Here is a 16,915-nt window from a genome sequence, read left to right as displayed (position 1 = left end):
GTTTATAAGCAGGCGCAACAACTGGAGGTGCTCGGCAGTCCCTCGCCATATGCCCAGGCTGATGGCACTGATAATATATCACCTCCCTGACCCGACACTCTCCCGGGTGTCTCCTATAGCATATGGGACAAGAAGGGAGCATTTGTCTACCTTGAACTGCCTATTCTCCCACTCCCTGTCTCTACCCTCCTCTGCTATCCTGCCTCCTTCAAGGCCCTCGACTGGACCTTGCCTAAAAATAAGAAGGTATAGACCTCTTTCCCTAGCTCTGCGCTGTGATGCCTCTCTGAAGGCCACTCTCAATCGCAGCAGCTCTATTCACTACCTTTAGAAATGTCTGGGCCCGGAAGCTTATAACCTGTTCAAACAAACTCTGCCTTAAGCCCTCCTCGAACTTCCTCGCTTTCCTTTCCTTATTCGGTACCAAATACGGAGCAAATCGAGACAGCTCAATGAATCTAGTTGCATACTGCTATACTGCCATCGGTCCATGCGTCAAGTGCAGAAACACTGCTGCCTTCACACTCCTGATAGTAGCAGGGAAGTATCTCTTGAAAAAGATCTCCCTAAAGTGGCTCCACGTCTCCGCTACAGGGTCAGGTTTCTGCTTCTCCAACAGTCTCACTAATCTCCACCATTGCTTTGCCTCCCTTGTCAACTTATATGTCGCAAACAGTACTTTCTGCTCATCTGTACATGGGAGAACTGCCAACATATCCTCTATATCTTGGACCCAGTTCTCAGCCATGAGTGGGCTAGCTCCTCTTGAGAATGATGGGGGTTTTATACGCGTCAACTGCTCAATCATGCAGCTCCACTCCTCTGAACCTCTAGCCATCTTTGTCATCACCTGCTGAGTGACGCTACGTAGTACAACATCAGGATCTCTGCCACCCATACTTGAAGGCCCTGCATCATCCTCTCCAGTATGTGCACTACTATTCCCTGGATCTATCCTGCAAATTGTATGAAACTGTTTTAGAACTCTATCATCATAACTCACTAACATACCCAACATACTAAAACCCACAAGATATTCTGCTATAAACATTTCTCTTAACATTCTCAATCCCCTTTTAAGATTCAATCCTACCACTTAAAAATAAGACCCGACGATAGTATCTATGGTTTTACTGAAATTGTCACCCCAAGAAAATCACAGAAACAACCATGGAACTCCTCCCTCCAGGTTGCAAGATAGAGCCCTAAATTCCAATGTCACCCTCTAACAACAATTGACTCATATTTCGTCAGTATCCATTCCTATACTCTGGTATTGTATTTCGTAGTTTACTAAAGTCTGGAGAACCTAGCAAGTTAGGCTCTGATACCAAACTATGACGCCCTGATTTTCATACCAATTTTTTCATTTAAATAACAAATATTCAAATCACACATCGGCTATGTCAACACCTGATAGCATTTAAACATAACCTGACCCGAAGTAGGTACCGGGTACACAACCATTCTCATATACACAAACCTAATAACGGAAGTCATTATATAAACATACCACAATAAATACACATACCAGAGTACTAACCATCCATATATACATGTCTAACACATTCCCAAAAAGAATACAAAATACTCTAGGGGAATCCTCCATCCCTAACTCAAAACACTCACCCTGTCTACGCAGGGTATCAACTCCCCTCTATCTCTGAGCTCTACCACATGGTCTATTTCAATTTCCTGAAATATTTAGAAGTTTGGGTGAGACACATCTTAGTAAGACGGAATAAATTATTTACTGTGTGTGGTAAAATGAATTTCATTATATCAGAACATACTCTTTAAAATCACAATGCATCTAAGAAAATAAACTGATATATACTCATAATCATATAAATATAAAACACAAGCATCCATAAGCTTTTAATTTCATTTCCAAATCCATTCACATGCAACCCATGTTTACCAGCGAAATTCCTGAGAATAAGGAAGAATACCCTCCTATACAAGTAGTTTCCCTCTGTCCTAATATCGTTTGTGTTCTTACCCGATTAACTCGGGTTCGACCACAACTGATATTTATCAGGGCACTCACCTTACTCAGTAAGCCCTCAAGCGGAGTGTTTTACTTTGCTTTAGTTATTTATGTTTTTAACTCACGCTATTTCATTCCTCATTTTCTTTCTTTTTTCCATCCTTATTTCCATTTTCATTTTCATTTTCATTTCCATTTTCTTTTTACATCTAGCTCACGAGTGTCCTCAGTAACTAATACATTAGCGTCTATAACTTATGGCTACCCTGAGGATATTTTCCATGTCATGCTTCACCCTATGGTCGAGGTCTCTCTCCATACTCCACGCCATGCTTCCCCCCATGGTGAGGGTTGTGCGGCCCGAAGGCTGGACCTAATCGCGGTTGGCCTACCTGGTTAGATCAAAATAAACATACCATATACTCGTCTGTAGTACGAATGGCCTGTCATATACCCTGGTCCAGACCAAAGGGGCAAAACAACCCTTCACATTGGCTCATTCGAATTGTCATGCCACGCACTCCACGAGTCTATGTGGTTGCACTTAATCACCACTAGCAACGGTGCCATGCTCATTACAACAATACATCCATCCATCGGGGTTCTCATTTCCATATTTTAGTACTTCACAATTTGCAGTATTCACAATATAATTTTTCACATTTCCAGTATTCTCATTTCACATTCATATTGCAGTATTCATGTTGTAATATTCACATTTTAATATCTATATTACAATATTCACATTGCAATATTCAAATTTTCATATTCACATACCAGTATCACATTTCATCATTCTCATTGCAGCATTAACATTGCAATATTCATATTTTCAGTATTCTCATTTCAGCTTTCACAATTCAGTATTCCCATCTCAATATTCACATCTCAAGATTTACATTGCAGAATTCACATTGTAATATATTTTTATTTTCAACAATCCCAACTCATTTAATCATTTCAAGGATATTTTCATTAGTTCAATACACATTTCATCTCATAATAATGTATACATAACTCATTTTACATTATTCAACATTTCTCAATAAAATATTTCCATATTTCATATTTTATCATTTCTGAGAAGATATATTTTTCAGTACATATCACTTTTCATCATTTTTCCATATTTCAAATCTCATATTTCAATACACATTTCATAATCCCATTATTCTCAGTGTAAATCATTTAACATAGTTTCAACTGCATTTCAGTACAAATCATATGCCACACAATTTTCATCTAATATTAATATCATAATAATTTCGAGTAAAATATCATATTTCAATTTCTCATATTTTCCAACCAATAATTTTCAAAAAATATTATTATAATTTATTCCCCTTACCTGACTTACTGAGAGGTCCATTAACACCCTAAAACTCACGCTTCTCAGTGCTCGAAGCTCAAAAACCTAAAATTCATTTTTCCCCAAATTATTCAACGCAACCTTCAAATTAACATTAAAACTCTAAAATATCCCACTTACGCTAGTTTTGGGATGGTGTCTTGGAACCGCAAACTAAAAATCTACTTCTCCTAAGTTGCAGATAATCTTCCAAGGAACCTCGTGGTGGTTCCTGATCGTCAATCCGGGTTATAACGAAACCGGGATTGAAGAGAGAATGAAGAGGGGTTCATAGGGTTTTAGAGAGAGAGAGAGAGAGAGAGAGAGAGAGAGAGAGAGAGAGAGAGAGAGAGAGAGAAGAATTTTATTTGATTAATGAGGATCAGGGGTTCCTTTATATTGCCCACTGTAGAGAAAACCGTTAATGAAATGAGGATCAGGGGTTCCTTTATAATGCCCACTGCAGAGAAAACCATTGACGGTTTTCTCACTGTTCAAAAAATCGTTGACGGTTTGGGCTTTAACCCGCCCATTTTTACTGTTTTACTTATTACTTGCCTGTGGTAAAAAGAAAACCATCGACAGTTTTCTATGACCCTCACCAAACCGTTGATGGTTTGGGGCTTCCCAAACCAAATTTCCTCCTTTTTCGTTAATTTATATATATATATAGATAGATAGATATATTTTTTAGTGGTTTGATCAAGTTGAAAATTCTTTAGATGCATTTTTTATTAGTACCTAATGAAGTTATTATTTTTATTTTTTATATTTGTTGCTTTACATATATTTTCTTAACTTGAATTCAAAAATCGAATTTGCTTTAAGAAATCTAGCAAACGAACATAATTAATTTAAATTTTCCATTGAACTCCCAAATCAAGCTTAGTTAATTAGATTACAATTACGAATAATGAAAATTATGTTCTATTACTCATAATTTTCCTCAACTATTTTCAAGAAAAAAATAATTTTCTCTTATTGTTCCCAATCCAATCACTCAAGGAAATGAATTAGAGTGTTGGGTACACATTAAGAATGATACCTTGTGTGCATTAACCTATGTGGAAGGACTCGCCAGCCTTAACCATGCATGTAATCTCCCTTTTGGTTAGTCCTATATTAATAATTAGCTTCACCACCAATTAATATAAAAATGCTAATGATTATTTTAAAATGTGTGCAAAATTTTAATTTCGATATTAAAATATGAATTTGAGAAGGTGAATTTGAAATTAGTCATTGTATATAATTAGCGGTTTGAGTTTGAAATTTGATGAATTTCATATAAATTAGCAAAAAGTTGGGGATTGTTGACCTGAAGTTAGATGTGTTTGGACAAATTTTCATATAATCTCCTAATTTCAAAGTCACAATCTCAAATTTAGGCTTGAATGCGATGATAATGTACAAAGTAATGTATCTAATTACTTTAATTCTCCGTCTCTTAAGATACATGCCATTAGTCAAAATTTGAAACTTTTGTGTTAGATGCCTAAGATTTAAATAGAAGAGACAAAAAGGAGTATAGATGAGAGATGACCTATCTCTCTTGGTGTAATTTAGACTCTTTGCATCTCTAATTGCTAAAATAAAAACAGAAGAAAAGAAAACCTTAATTTATGGGTCAAAGAAAAGGTTAGTGAGTAAGTTCCTAATTTAATTCAAGAATATTATATGAGTAACATTATAGAATTTTCCAATCAAATAGTTCTCTCTCTTTTTCAATAGCACAAATCCAATCTTATGCATGCGATATGATTATATGCGTTGAATCACTAAAATTAGGATCTACTTAGTATTATTTTTGTATTCTATTTTCTGTTTATGCACGGTGAAGAAACATATTATAAAAACGTATTTATGTATGTTGTTAGTTTTTCATTTCTATAGTCAATTTTCAATTATTTGTTGAAAAACTAAAAATCAAGATTTATCACTTTAGGAAATTTTGGCAACTTCTTGTTAGAAATTTTAATAGTTAGAATTAGTTATTTTGGATAAAATAATTCATATTATACACTTTGAATTGAAATTAAAATAGTTTTAAAAAAATACAGATAAATTCAAAAAAATAGATAAATTCAACTACAAAATATTTTGACTAATTATTAATTGTCATGTCCAATAAAATTTTTTATTGTAAATTAAAATTTGAAACACAGTTGTTAGACACCGAACTGTTAGTCACTACACCAACAGGGTTAGTAGTAAGGTGTAGTAGAGTATTCCGAGGCTGTCCAGTTGATATTCAGGGAAAAATTTTGTCTGCTAATCTGATAGTGCTAGACATGCATGGGTTCGATGTAATATTTGGCATGGATTGGCTGGCAGCTAACTTTGGCAGTATAGACTGTCGTTCAAGAGAAGTGATTTTTAGACCTATGGGAAAATCAGAATTCAAATTTATAGGGTCGCAAGTGCAATCCTCATCTCAGTTAGTTTTAACTATTCAGGCGAGGAAATTGCTCCTGAGTGGTTGTCAGGGATTCATGGCCTTTGTGAAGGAAATGTCAAGGAATGAATTGAAGCTCACTAGTACGCTAGTAGTAAAAGAGTTTACAGATGTTTTTCCAAATGAGCTACCAAGTTTGCCACCTAATCATGAGGTAGATTTTCCTATAGATATGTTTCCAGGTACAACGCCGATCTCTAAAGCACCTTTTCGAATGACGCCAATAGAATTGGTAGAATTAAATAATCAGTTGCAAGATTTGCTTGATAAGGGATTTATACGACCTAATGTATCTTCGTGGGGAGCTCCAATGTTATTTGTGAATAAGAAAGACGAGTCTATGAGAATGTGTATAGATTATAGAGAAATTAATAAGGTGACAAATAAGAACAAGTATCCTCTATCCCGTATAGATGATTTATTTGACCAGCTTCAGGGTACACGGGTCTATTCCAAGATTGACCTCAGATTAGGCTACCATCAGTGGAAATTAAAAGCACAAGACGTCTCGAATATAACCTTCAGGACCAGATATGGGCATTATGAATTCCTCGTTATGCTGATTGATCTGACGAATACTCCTATTGTATTCATGGACTTGATGAATAGAGTCTTCCACTAGTATATGGACGGGTACTTAGCATTATTGTTGCATTCTATTTTCTGTTTATGCATGGTGAAGAAACAGATTATAAAAACGTATTTATGTATGTCGTTAGTTTTTCATTTCTATAGTCAATTTTAAATTATTTGTGGAAAAACTAAAAATCAAGATTTATCACTTTAAGAAATTTTGGCAACCTGTTAGAAATTTTAACAGTTAGAATTAGTTATTTTGGATAAAATCATTCATATTATACACTTTAAATTGAAATTAAAATAAAATGTTCATGTGAATTTAAATATAGTTGAAATAAGAATATACATAAATTCAAAAAAAATAATAAATTCAACTACAATTTTTTTTTTTACTAATTATTAATTGTCATGTCCAATAAATTTTTTTATTGCAAAATAAAATTTGAAAATATAGCCATTAAGTAAAATAACTATAATAATTTTTATTTTATAATAGTATTTTTTTTAATGTAAATTATTTTAGTCACATTTTATAATATTATTTGATTTAGAGACAATGCGAATGTGCATTGATTACCATAAAGAAGAAGGACGAGTCAATGCAAATGTGCATTGATTACCATGAAGAAGAAGGACGAGTCAATGCAAATGTGCATTGATTATCGTGAGATCAACAAGGTAACAGTGAAGAACCAATACTTGTTGCCTCATATAGATGATCTATTTGACCAATTACAAGGGGTCTTTTCAAAGATCGATCTACGGTTAGGGTATCATCAGGTCAAAGTTAGGACTGAGGATGCTGCAAAAATGGCTTTCTAAACCAAATATGGTTACTACGAGTTTCTGGTTATGCCTTTCGGGTTGACTAATGCCCCGACAATATTTATGGACCTAATGAACAGGATTTTTCATCAATACCTGGATCATTCTGTAGTGGTGTTCATCGACGATATTTTGGTATATTCTAAAAGTTCGGAAGAGCACAAAAACCATCTAAGGTTGGTACTTCAGGTTTTACGGGAGAAGAAGTTGTATGCTAAGTTAAAGAAATGCAAGTTCTGGCTGAATCATGTTGCATTTCTAGGCCATGTAGTGTCCAAGGGTGGTATCTCTGTTGATCCTGGTAAGATCAAAACAGTTGTTGATTGGGTGACACCAAAGATTGTGCAGGATGTTCGGAGTTTCCTAGGACTGGCTAGGTATTACTGGCGGTTCGTGGAGGGATTCTCTAAGTTATTTGGTCCTGTGAGATTTGATTGGACTGACGAGTGCGAGTAGAGTTTTCAGGAGTTGAAACACCGACTGGTCACTGTTCCGATTTTAACCATCTCATATGGGGACATTGGTTTTGTGATTTACAACGATGCATCACTAAAGGGTTTGGGATGTGTGCTAATGCAACAGAGGAAAGTAATTGCTTATGCTTCTTGGCAACTCAACAAGTATGAGAAGAATTACCCTACACGTGATCTAGAGTTCGCAACAGTAGTATATGCGTTGAAGATCTGAAGACACTACTTGTACAGTGAATAGTGTGAGATCTTCACAGGGCACAATAGCCTCAAATAATTTTTCACACAGAAGGAGTTGAACATGAGGCAGAGGAGGTGGCTAGAACTGATCAAGGACTATGATTGCACGATTAGCTATCACCCAAAAAAAGCTAACATGGTAGCTGATGCGTTGAGTCGAAAGTCAGAGCACATATCAGTGTCTGTAGTAGAAGGTCAGCATAATATTATATAGGATCTGAAAAGTCTTGGAGTGGATTTGGTGGACGGTAATCATCAGGATTTTACTGCTAGCTTGGTGATCCAGCCGACATTATTTGAGAGGATTAAAGCAGCGCAAGCTAATGATGCGTAGTTAGTCGAGGTTGTAGACAAAGTGCAGCTAGGGTTGACTGAAGACTTTAACATCTCTGAGGGAGGCGTATTGAGATTTGGAAACAAACTATGTGGTCCAAACGAGAAGGGGATAAAGAGGACAATCCTGGAGGAGGTGTATTGTTCTTTGTATATGGTATATCTGGGTAGTACGAAGATGTATCGGGATTTGCGTGAGTCCTTCTGGTGGAGTGGCATGAAAAGGGAGATTACTCAATTTGTGGAGCAATGTCTGATGTGTCACTAGGTAAAGGTTTAATATCAGAGGCCAGCAAGGCCGTTGCAGCCATTGAGTATTCCGGAGTAAAAATGGGAGAACATATTCATGGACTTTGTCACCGGGTTACCACCAGCACTACATGGGTAGAATGCCATCTAGGTAATCGTGGACAGGTTGACCAAATCTGCTCACTTTATACTGATGAAGGTTAGCTACTCTTTGAGTAGGCTAGCAGATTTGTACGTGCAGGAGATAGTTAGAATGCACGAGGTACCAGTGTCCATTATTTCAGATCGAGGCTCGAGATTCACTTCTCAGTTCTGGAAAAGCTTACAAGAAGCATTGGGGACAAAGCTTACATTCAGTACATCGTTCCACCCCTAGACTGATGAACAGTTAGAGAAGACGATACAGATCTTGCAGGATATGTTGCAGGCTTGTGTATTAAACTTCGGTGGTAGTTGGATTCAGTTTCTACCATTAATGGAGTTTGCCTATAACAACAGCTTTCAGGTTAGTATCGGGATGACACCATTCGAGGCATTGTATGGTCGGAGGTGTCGGTCTCCTTTATATTGGGATTAGGTTGGTGAACAGAAAGTATTGGGTCCCAAACTCGTACAGCAGGCTTATAAGAAGGTCAGATTGATCAGGGATATGATTAAATCAGCTCAGAGTAAACATAAGAGTTATGCGGATGTTCGTCATCGTGAGTTGGAATTCAAGGTTGGGGGTAAGATATTTCTTAGAATTGTTCTGATGAAAAAAGTGCTGAGATTCGGAAAGAAGGGCAAGCTGAGCTTGAGGTATATCGGACCATTTGAGGTACTAGAACGAGTGGGCTCGGTAGCCTACAGGATTGCACTACCCCCAGCGCTCTCGAGGATCCATGATGTATTTCACGTATCCATGTTGAGGAGATACGTGCCAAATTTGTCGCATGTGATTAGTTATGAGTCCTTAGATATTAGGGATGCTTTGGTATATGAGGAGATACTCATTCAGAATCTAAACCATAAAGTTTAGAAGTTGCATACAAAGGAGATACCGTTAGTGAAGGTACTGTGGCGGAATCACACGGTTGAGGAAGCTTCTTGGGAATTAGAGATGGAAATACACCGGAAATATCTGCAAATGTTCTGAGTAGTGGTTTCGATAGCAGGGTTGGTATAGGTATGTATGTATGTATGTAATACTCTGTTATCGTAGTAGTATTGTGTGGTTAGTCTCTGGGAGAGTTTTGTAGTATTGTGAGCTCCTGAGACAGCGTACGTATGTAACCATGGTATTCCTCCGCCATAAGTGAGAATATATATGTATTTGGGACGCAGCTGTTATATGGGTCACCGCTAGCTCTTTCTAGAGTCGGGTATGTGTTTGGGTATGTAGTTGAGTTGGTAAATGAGGGATTACAAATTTCGAGGATGAAATTTTTGTAAGGAGGGGAGGTTTCAAGAACCCGACCCAAGATAAGTGTATTAAATAAATGAGGAAAAGAGAAGGAAAGTTTAAAAGATAAAACTTTGTAGGGCTTGTCGACAAGGCTCCTTTGCTCATCGACGAAGCCTCTTATTTAGCTCAGCAACGAGATTCAATAGCTCGTCAACAAGGAGATGTTGAGAGATTTTGGGAAATCTTGAAATCTCAGGCTCGTAGACGAGGCCACCTTGACATCAATGAACTTCCTTCTGCGGCTCATCGACGAGGATGCCATCTTATTGACGAGGCTGGTTGGGTCAAAGGGTTATAAATATCTTATTTCATTTGCTTAATGGTTAACGAATCTTCTCTCTCTTTCTCTCTCTCTCTCTCTCTCTCTCTCTCTCTCTCTCTCTCTCTCTCTCTCTCTCTCTCTCTCTCTCTCTTTGGGATTTTAGGCTGTCAGTTGCCGGAATCAACAATCTGACATTACCATGTGGATCAAGAGGAGAAGCTCTATGTTTTTAGCAGATTGGAAAGTCGTTTCAAGGATTTTGGGGTTTTGACCCAAAATTGAGGTAAGGGTTCGATTTCATTTTCGTTTCGGTATATATGTAGTAGTAAGAATTGTAGTGAAGTATAGTTCTTAGATGTTGAGGTTTTGGTGTCTCGGTTCATAGTTTTGGAGCCGTAGAGTTCGTATTTTGGTATTCGGGAAAAGGTAAGGGGATTCTGTTTATATCAGTTATTTTTTAAATCAAGATCGGTAAACTGGTAGTTTACGAGCGTATGTATGTTTTGGTTACTTATTTGGGAAAATCTATCAAGTGAAAATGCGAGATTTTTAGGTTACAGTTTTCAAGAAAATTGGGGGTTTCGGGTATCATCTTTATTTCTATTGGAAAATTTATATGTTGTATAAAACTGTAGTATTGAGATGACTGTACCTGTATTTGTATCAAACTATGTTTTTCAAATTAAAAACGATATGATTTGTTGTATACTTAAATAAGTGTGGAATGAAATGTTGTATGTAAAATGTTCCAGATTTTGTAAAACAGCTAGGGCCAACTAATTACTATACGCTGATGAGTATAGGAACATGACTTCCAAAATTGTTCTAGGTTTCGTAAAGCAGTTAGGGGCAGGTAATAATCTTACGCTGCTGCCATGTCTCGGCTAATTACAGTGGGCTAAGGTATTCGGCTCTAAATCCAAGGGTGTGAAATATCACCTGTTTGTTTCGGCTGGTCACCGATGGGTGTAAGTGGACACCGTATTAGCATGCTATCGCTATGAGGCTTCGGTTATTGTAGGGTATCAGTTGCTTGAGTGTGACGACACTGACCATATGTTTTGTATCGTATGTATTGGAACTAAATTGTGAAAATACAGGAATTGTGTTGTGTTATGTTTTATGTTGAAATAACATTTGTATGCCACACACTAATATAACTTGCTTTCTTCCTTTCTGAGAGGTGTCTCACCTCGAATATACAAATGTTTTTCAGGTCCTTCGGGTAGCCGAAACTAGCATCCTAACATCTGGAAGCGTGGGTATCAGTTAACTACATTTAGTACCTGTGTAAGTACGAGTTTTATAACCGGGTTGTCATTGTTGGGCTTTGTAGACACCCGGAGTATGTATTGTAATTTGGGAACATATATTCTAGTTATGTATAGACTCTAGTATGGTATGATGTAGGTATAGAAAGAACATTTCCGTTGCATATTTGATGAGAATTGATATCTATGTGAATGTGTATAGGGTGTATGTGTACCCCACGGGGTTGGACCCTCATTTATTGTAGTATCACGTATGTTTTAATTGATATAGAGACAAGTTAGGTTACTAAATCACACCTGGGACCCATCCGCGAGTTTGGGGCGTGACATGTTAACGTGGCCGATGTGTGATTTGAATATTTATTATTAAAATGAAATAAAATGGTATGAAAATCGAGGCGTCACAGTTTGGTATCAGAGCCTAGGTTGCTAGGTTCCGCAGACTTTAGTAAACAACGGAATACAATACCAGAGTATAGGAATGGATATTGATGAAATATGAGTCAGTTGTTGTTAGAGGATGAGATTGAAATTTTGGGTTCTATCTTGCGACATAGAGGCAGGAGTTCCATGGTTGTATGTGTGATTTTCCTAGAGTGACGATTTTAGGAAAACCATAGATAATATCACCGGTTTTGTTTCTAAGTGGTAGGATTTAATCTTAAAAAGGGATTGAGAATGTTAGGAGAAATGTTTATAGAAAAATATCTTATGATTTTAGTATGCTAGGTATGTTAGTGAGTTATGATGATAGAGTTCTAAAATAGTTTTATACCATTTGCAAGATGGATTCAAGAAGTAGTAGTGCAGATGTTGGAGGGGATGATGTAAGGCCTTCTTATAACGCCCCAACCTAGGTCTACTAGGGAGCACTACGTCTCTCCTCCTCCACTTGGACCAAACAACAAGGGGCCTAATTGAACTAATAACTGGCCCCACAGATCAACACGTGTCTTTTTCAGTGTGTTTTTTCCTCACTCACACACTTCCTGAGAAAACTTCCCAGGAGGTCACCCATCCCAAGATTGCTCCAAGCCAAGCACGAGTTCTTATGGGAAGGCTCCCGAAAAGAAAGGTGCACCTTTTTGATATGGGTAGTAACATCTAGTCTCTTAAGCCTTTCATCCATAGGGTATCACATTCTCCCCCACTTATAGAATGCAATGTCCTCGTTGCAAACCTACATTTCCAAACCCAGGCGATGTGAATCTTATCACATTTTCGGTTGGGTGTTGGCTCTGATACCATTTGTAACGCCCTAACCTGGGTCTGCCAAGGAGCACTGTGTCTCTCCTCCTCCACCTGGACCAGATAACAGGGGGTCTTATCGGACTAATGACTAGTCCCACATATCAACACGTGTCTTTTTCAATGTGTTTTGTCCTCACTCACACACTTCCTGAGAAAACTTCCCAGGAGGTCACCTATCCCAAGATTGCTCCAAGTCAAGCACACTTAACTATGAAGTTCTTATGGGAAGGCTCTCGAAAAGAAAGGAGCACCTTGTTGATATGAGTAGTAACATCTAGTTTCTTAAGCCTTTCATCCATGGAGTTTCACACTTCTAGTATGGGTGGCAGAGATCCTGATGTTGTACTACGTAGCATCACTCAGTAGGTGATGGCAGAGATGGCTAGAGGTTTAGGGGAGAGGAGCTGCACGATTAAGCAGTTCACGAGTATGATAACCCCTTCATTCTCGGGAGAAGCTGACCCACTCGTGGCTAAGAACTGGGTCCAAGATATAGAGGATATGTTGGCAATTCTCCCATGTACAAATGAGAAGAAAGTATTGTTTGTGACATTTAAGCTGACAAAGAAGAAAAGTGCTGGTGGAGATCAGTGAGACTATTGGAGGAGCAGAGACCTGACCCTGTAGCGGTGACGTGGAGCCACTTTAGGGAGATCTTTTTCAAAAGATACTTCTCCACTACTTTCAGGAATGCAAAGGCAGTGGTGTTTCTGCACTTGACGCGGGGATCGATGACAATACAATAGTATGCAGCAAGATTCATTAAGCTGTCTCGGTTTGCTCCGTATTTGGTATCGGATGAGGAAAGGAAAGTGAAGAAGTTTGAGGAGGGCTTGAGGCAGAGTTTGTTTGAGCAGGTTATAGGTTTCTGAGCTCATACATTTACAGAGGTAGTGGATAGAGCTGCTGTGATTGAGAGTGGCCTTCAAAGCGGCACAGCAGTGCAGAGCCAGGGAAAGAAGTCTATACCTTTAGATTTTCAGGAAGGATCTAGTCGAAGGCCTTGGAGGAGGCAAGATAGCAGAGGAGGATGGAGACAAGGAGTAGGAGATCAGGCAATTCAGTGCAGACAAATGCCCCTTTCATGTCCCATATACTATAGGAGACACTTGGGAAAGTGCTGGGTCAGGGAGGTGATATGTTATCAGTGCCATCAGTCTAGGCATATGGTGAGGGATTTATGAGCACCGCTAGTTGTTGTGCCTACTTATAAACTATATCGAGGAGGTTACTAGGCACCCTGAGGCGAACAGCAGAGGAATGTCACCCCGGCATGAGTTTATGCATTAACGCCGGGGGATGCTGAGGTGGCAGAAGATCTTGTGACAGGTACTATTTCAATTATGTCATATATAGTTACTGCTTTGTTTGATTCATGGGTGGCTCATTCTTTTATCGCTCGCGAGTTTGTTAAATTTTGTGGGTTAGAAACACAACAATTGTGTGTCAGTTTTTCAGTGACTACGTCGGTAGGGACTGTAGGGAAATGTCAAGAGGTACTTAGGAACTATCTAGTATGCATTTAGGGGAGGTCTTTATTAGCTAGTCTGGGGGTCTTGGATATGCATGGATTTGAGGTGATACTGGGGATAGACTGGCTAGCTACCTACTACGCCAGTATTGACTGTTATCTGAGAGAGATAGTATTCAGACCTCTAGGAGGACAGAAGTATAGATTTGTGGGGTCTTGTGTGTGCACCCCACCATAGTTGTTATCCGCCATTCAGGCGAGGCGGTTGTTGTTAGAGGCTTGTCAGGGATATGTGGCTTGTGTGAAGGAGATATCAGAAAGGGAGTTAAGGTTAGAGGATATCCCAATAGTGAGGGATTTTCTTGATATTTTTTTCGAAGATTTTCCAAGACTAGCTCTTGATCGTGAGATAGAGTTTACTATTGATCTAGTTCTGGGGACAACGTCAATTTCAAAAGTGTCGTACAAAATGGCACCGACGGAATTAAAAGAATTGAAAGACCAGTTGCAGGAACTCTTAGACAAAGGATTTATTTGGCCTAGTGTGTCACCCTGAGGAGCACTGGTATTGTTGTGAAAAAAAAAAAAGATGGATCGATGAGAATGTGCATCGACTATCAAGAAATTAATATAGTAATTATCAAAAATAAATACTTGCTTCCCCGCATTGATGATTTATTTGACCAGTTATAGGGGACACAGGTTTTCTCGAAGGTAGATCTATGGTCTAGGTATCATCATGTGAAAATCATAATAGAGGATGTTCTAAAGAGAGCATTCAGGACTTGGTATGGCCACTACAAACTCATGGTTATGCCATTTGGACTCACAAATGCTCCTGCAGTGTTTATGGATTTGATGAATCAAGTATTCCACTAGTATTTAGATCAGTTTGTAGTGGTATTCATTGATGACATACTGATGTTTTCAAAGAGCCCAGAAGAGCATGAGAACATATGAGGATAGTACTACAAGTGCTGAGAGAAAGAAGATTGTATGCAAAACTCAAAAAGTGCGAGTTCTGGCTAGAGCGAGTTACCTTCCTTGGACACGTGATATCTAGGGATGTTATTTCATTGGATCCGAGTAAGATTGAGGCTATAGTAAACTGGGTACAACCAAAGAATGTACAGGAAATTAGAAGTTTCCTAGGATTGGCTGGGTACTACAGCAGATTTATGGATGGTTTTTCTAAATTGTCAAGTCCTTTAACGAGATTGACCAGGAAAGGTATGAAATTTTAGTGGACCAATGAATGTGAACGGAGCTTCCATGACTTGAAATAGCGGCTCATCACTGCACCGGTGTTGATGATTCCTTCAGGTGAAGAGAGTTTAATGATTTATAGTGATGCATCACATAAAGGGCTCAGTTGTGTTCTAATGCAGCAAGGGAGAGTGATAGAATATGCCTCACGATAGTTGAAAGAATATGAGAAGAATTACTCTACCCATGATCTGGAGTTGGCAGCAGTAGTATACGCACTAAAGATTTGGAGACATTATCTTTATGGGGGTAAGTTTGAAATTTTCACTGATCATAAGAGTTTAAAATACTTTTTCACGTAGAAAGAATTAAACATGAGGCAGAGGAGGTGGTTGGAGCTGATAAAAGATTACGACTATACCATCAATTACCACCTGGGAAAGGCTAATATGGTAGCTGATACCTTGAGCTGGAAATCAATGGGGGCATCAGTATCTGCAGTGGCGATACAACATCCGGTCTAGATGGATTTGGAGAGACTCGAGATAGAACTCGTAAAGGGTGATCATCAAGAATTTATTGCCCATTTGGTATTACAACCAACTCTATATGAAAGAATTAAAGCGGCTTAGAAGAGTGATGCATAGTTGGTAGAGCTCATAGAAAAAGCACATGATAGTCAGGAGGCAAATCTCAGTATCTCAGATGATGGAGCTTTGAGGTTCTATACCAGGCTGTGTGTACCTGCCAACCCTAAGATTAAGAAAGTGATTCTGAAAGAAGCGCACCGATCCCTATATATAGTACATCCTAGTAGTACTAAAATGTATAGGGATCTTAGGGAGTCTTTTTGGTGGAGCATCATGAAAAGAAAAATTGCTGAGTTTGTAACACAGTGTTTGACATGCAAGTAGGTGAAAGCTGAGCATCAAAGACCAGCAGAATCACTACAACTGCTATACATTCCTGAATGGAAATGGGAAATTATAGCGATGGATTTTATCGCGGGACTACCGCCAGCACTACATGGATAGAACGCCATTTGGGTAGTTTTAGATCGAATTATGAAAACAACCCATTTACTGCCTATTAGAGTTAACTACTCCTTAAACAGATTGACAAAGTTGTATATACAAGAGATAGTTAGAATGCATGGCGTGCCGGTGTCCATAGTTTCAGATCGAGACCCATAGTTTACATCCCGTTTCTGGAGGAGTTTGCAAGGAGCCATGGGTTCTCAGTTGTCGTTCAACACAACATTTCATCCTTAGTCAGATGGGCAAAGGGAGAGAATGGTATAAATATTTGAAGATATGCTACATGCATGTGTACTGGACTTTGGAGGTAGTTGGATACGGTATATTCCACTAGTCGATTTTGTGTATAATAACAGTTATCAGACCAGCATTGGGATGGCACCATTTGAAGCATTATATGGTAGGAGATGCTGATCCCCATTGTACTGGGATAAGATTGGGGAAAGATAGATATTGGGGCCAGAGCTGATATAGTAGACTCAGG

The 16,915-nt window shown here is 38.4% G+C and overlaps 1 protein-coding gene across 1 annotated transcript; it reads right to left on the bottom strand.

The window, feature by feature from the left end:
• Positions 1 to 472: 472 nt before the first annotated feature.
• Positions 473 to 1,051, bottom strand: LOC131163525 (uncharacterized). The gene has a single exon (XM_058120120.1). It carries the CDS (start codon positions 1,049 to 1,051, stop codon positions 473 to 475), a length of 579 nt encoding a protein of 192 aa, XP_057976103.1.
• Positions 1,052 to 16,915: the final 15,864 nt, after the last annotated feature.

The sequence above is a fragment of the Malania oleifera genome, chromosome 9, assembly GCF_029873635.1.
Source record: "Malania oleifera isolate guangnan ecotype guangnan chromosome 9, ASM2987363v1, whole genome shotgun sequence".
Lineage (NCBI taxonomy): Eukaryota > Viridiplantae > Streptophyta > Magnoliopsida > Santalales > Ximeniaceae > Malania > Malania oleifera.
The sequence above is the reverse complement of the archived record's forward strand: the minus strand, read 5'-3'. Positions and strand labels throughout refer to the sequence as shown.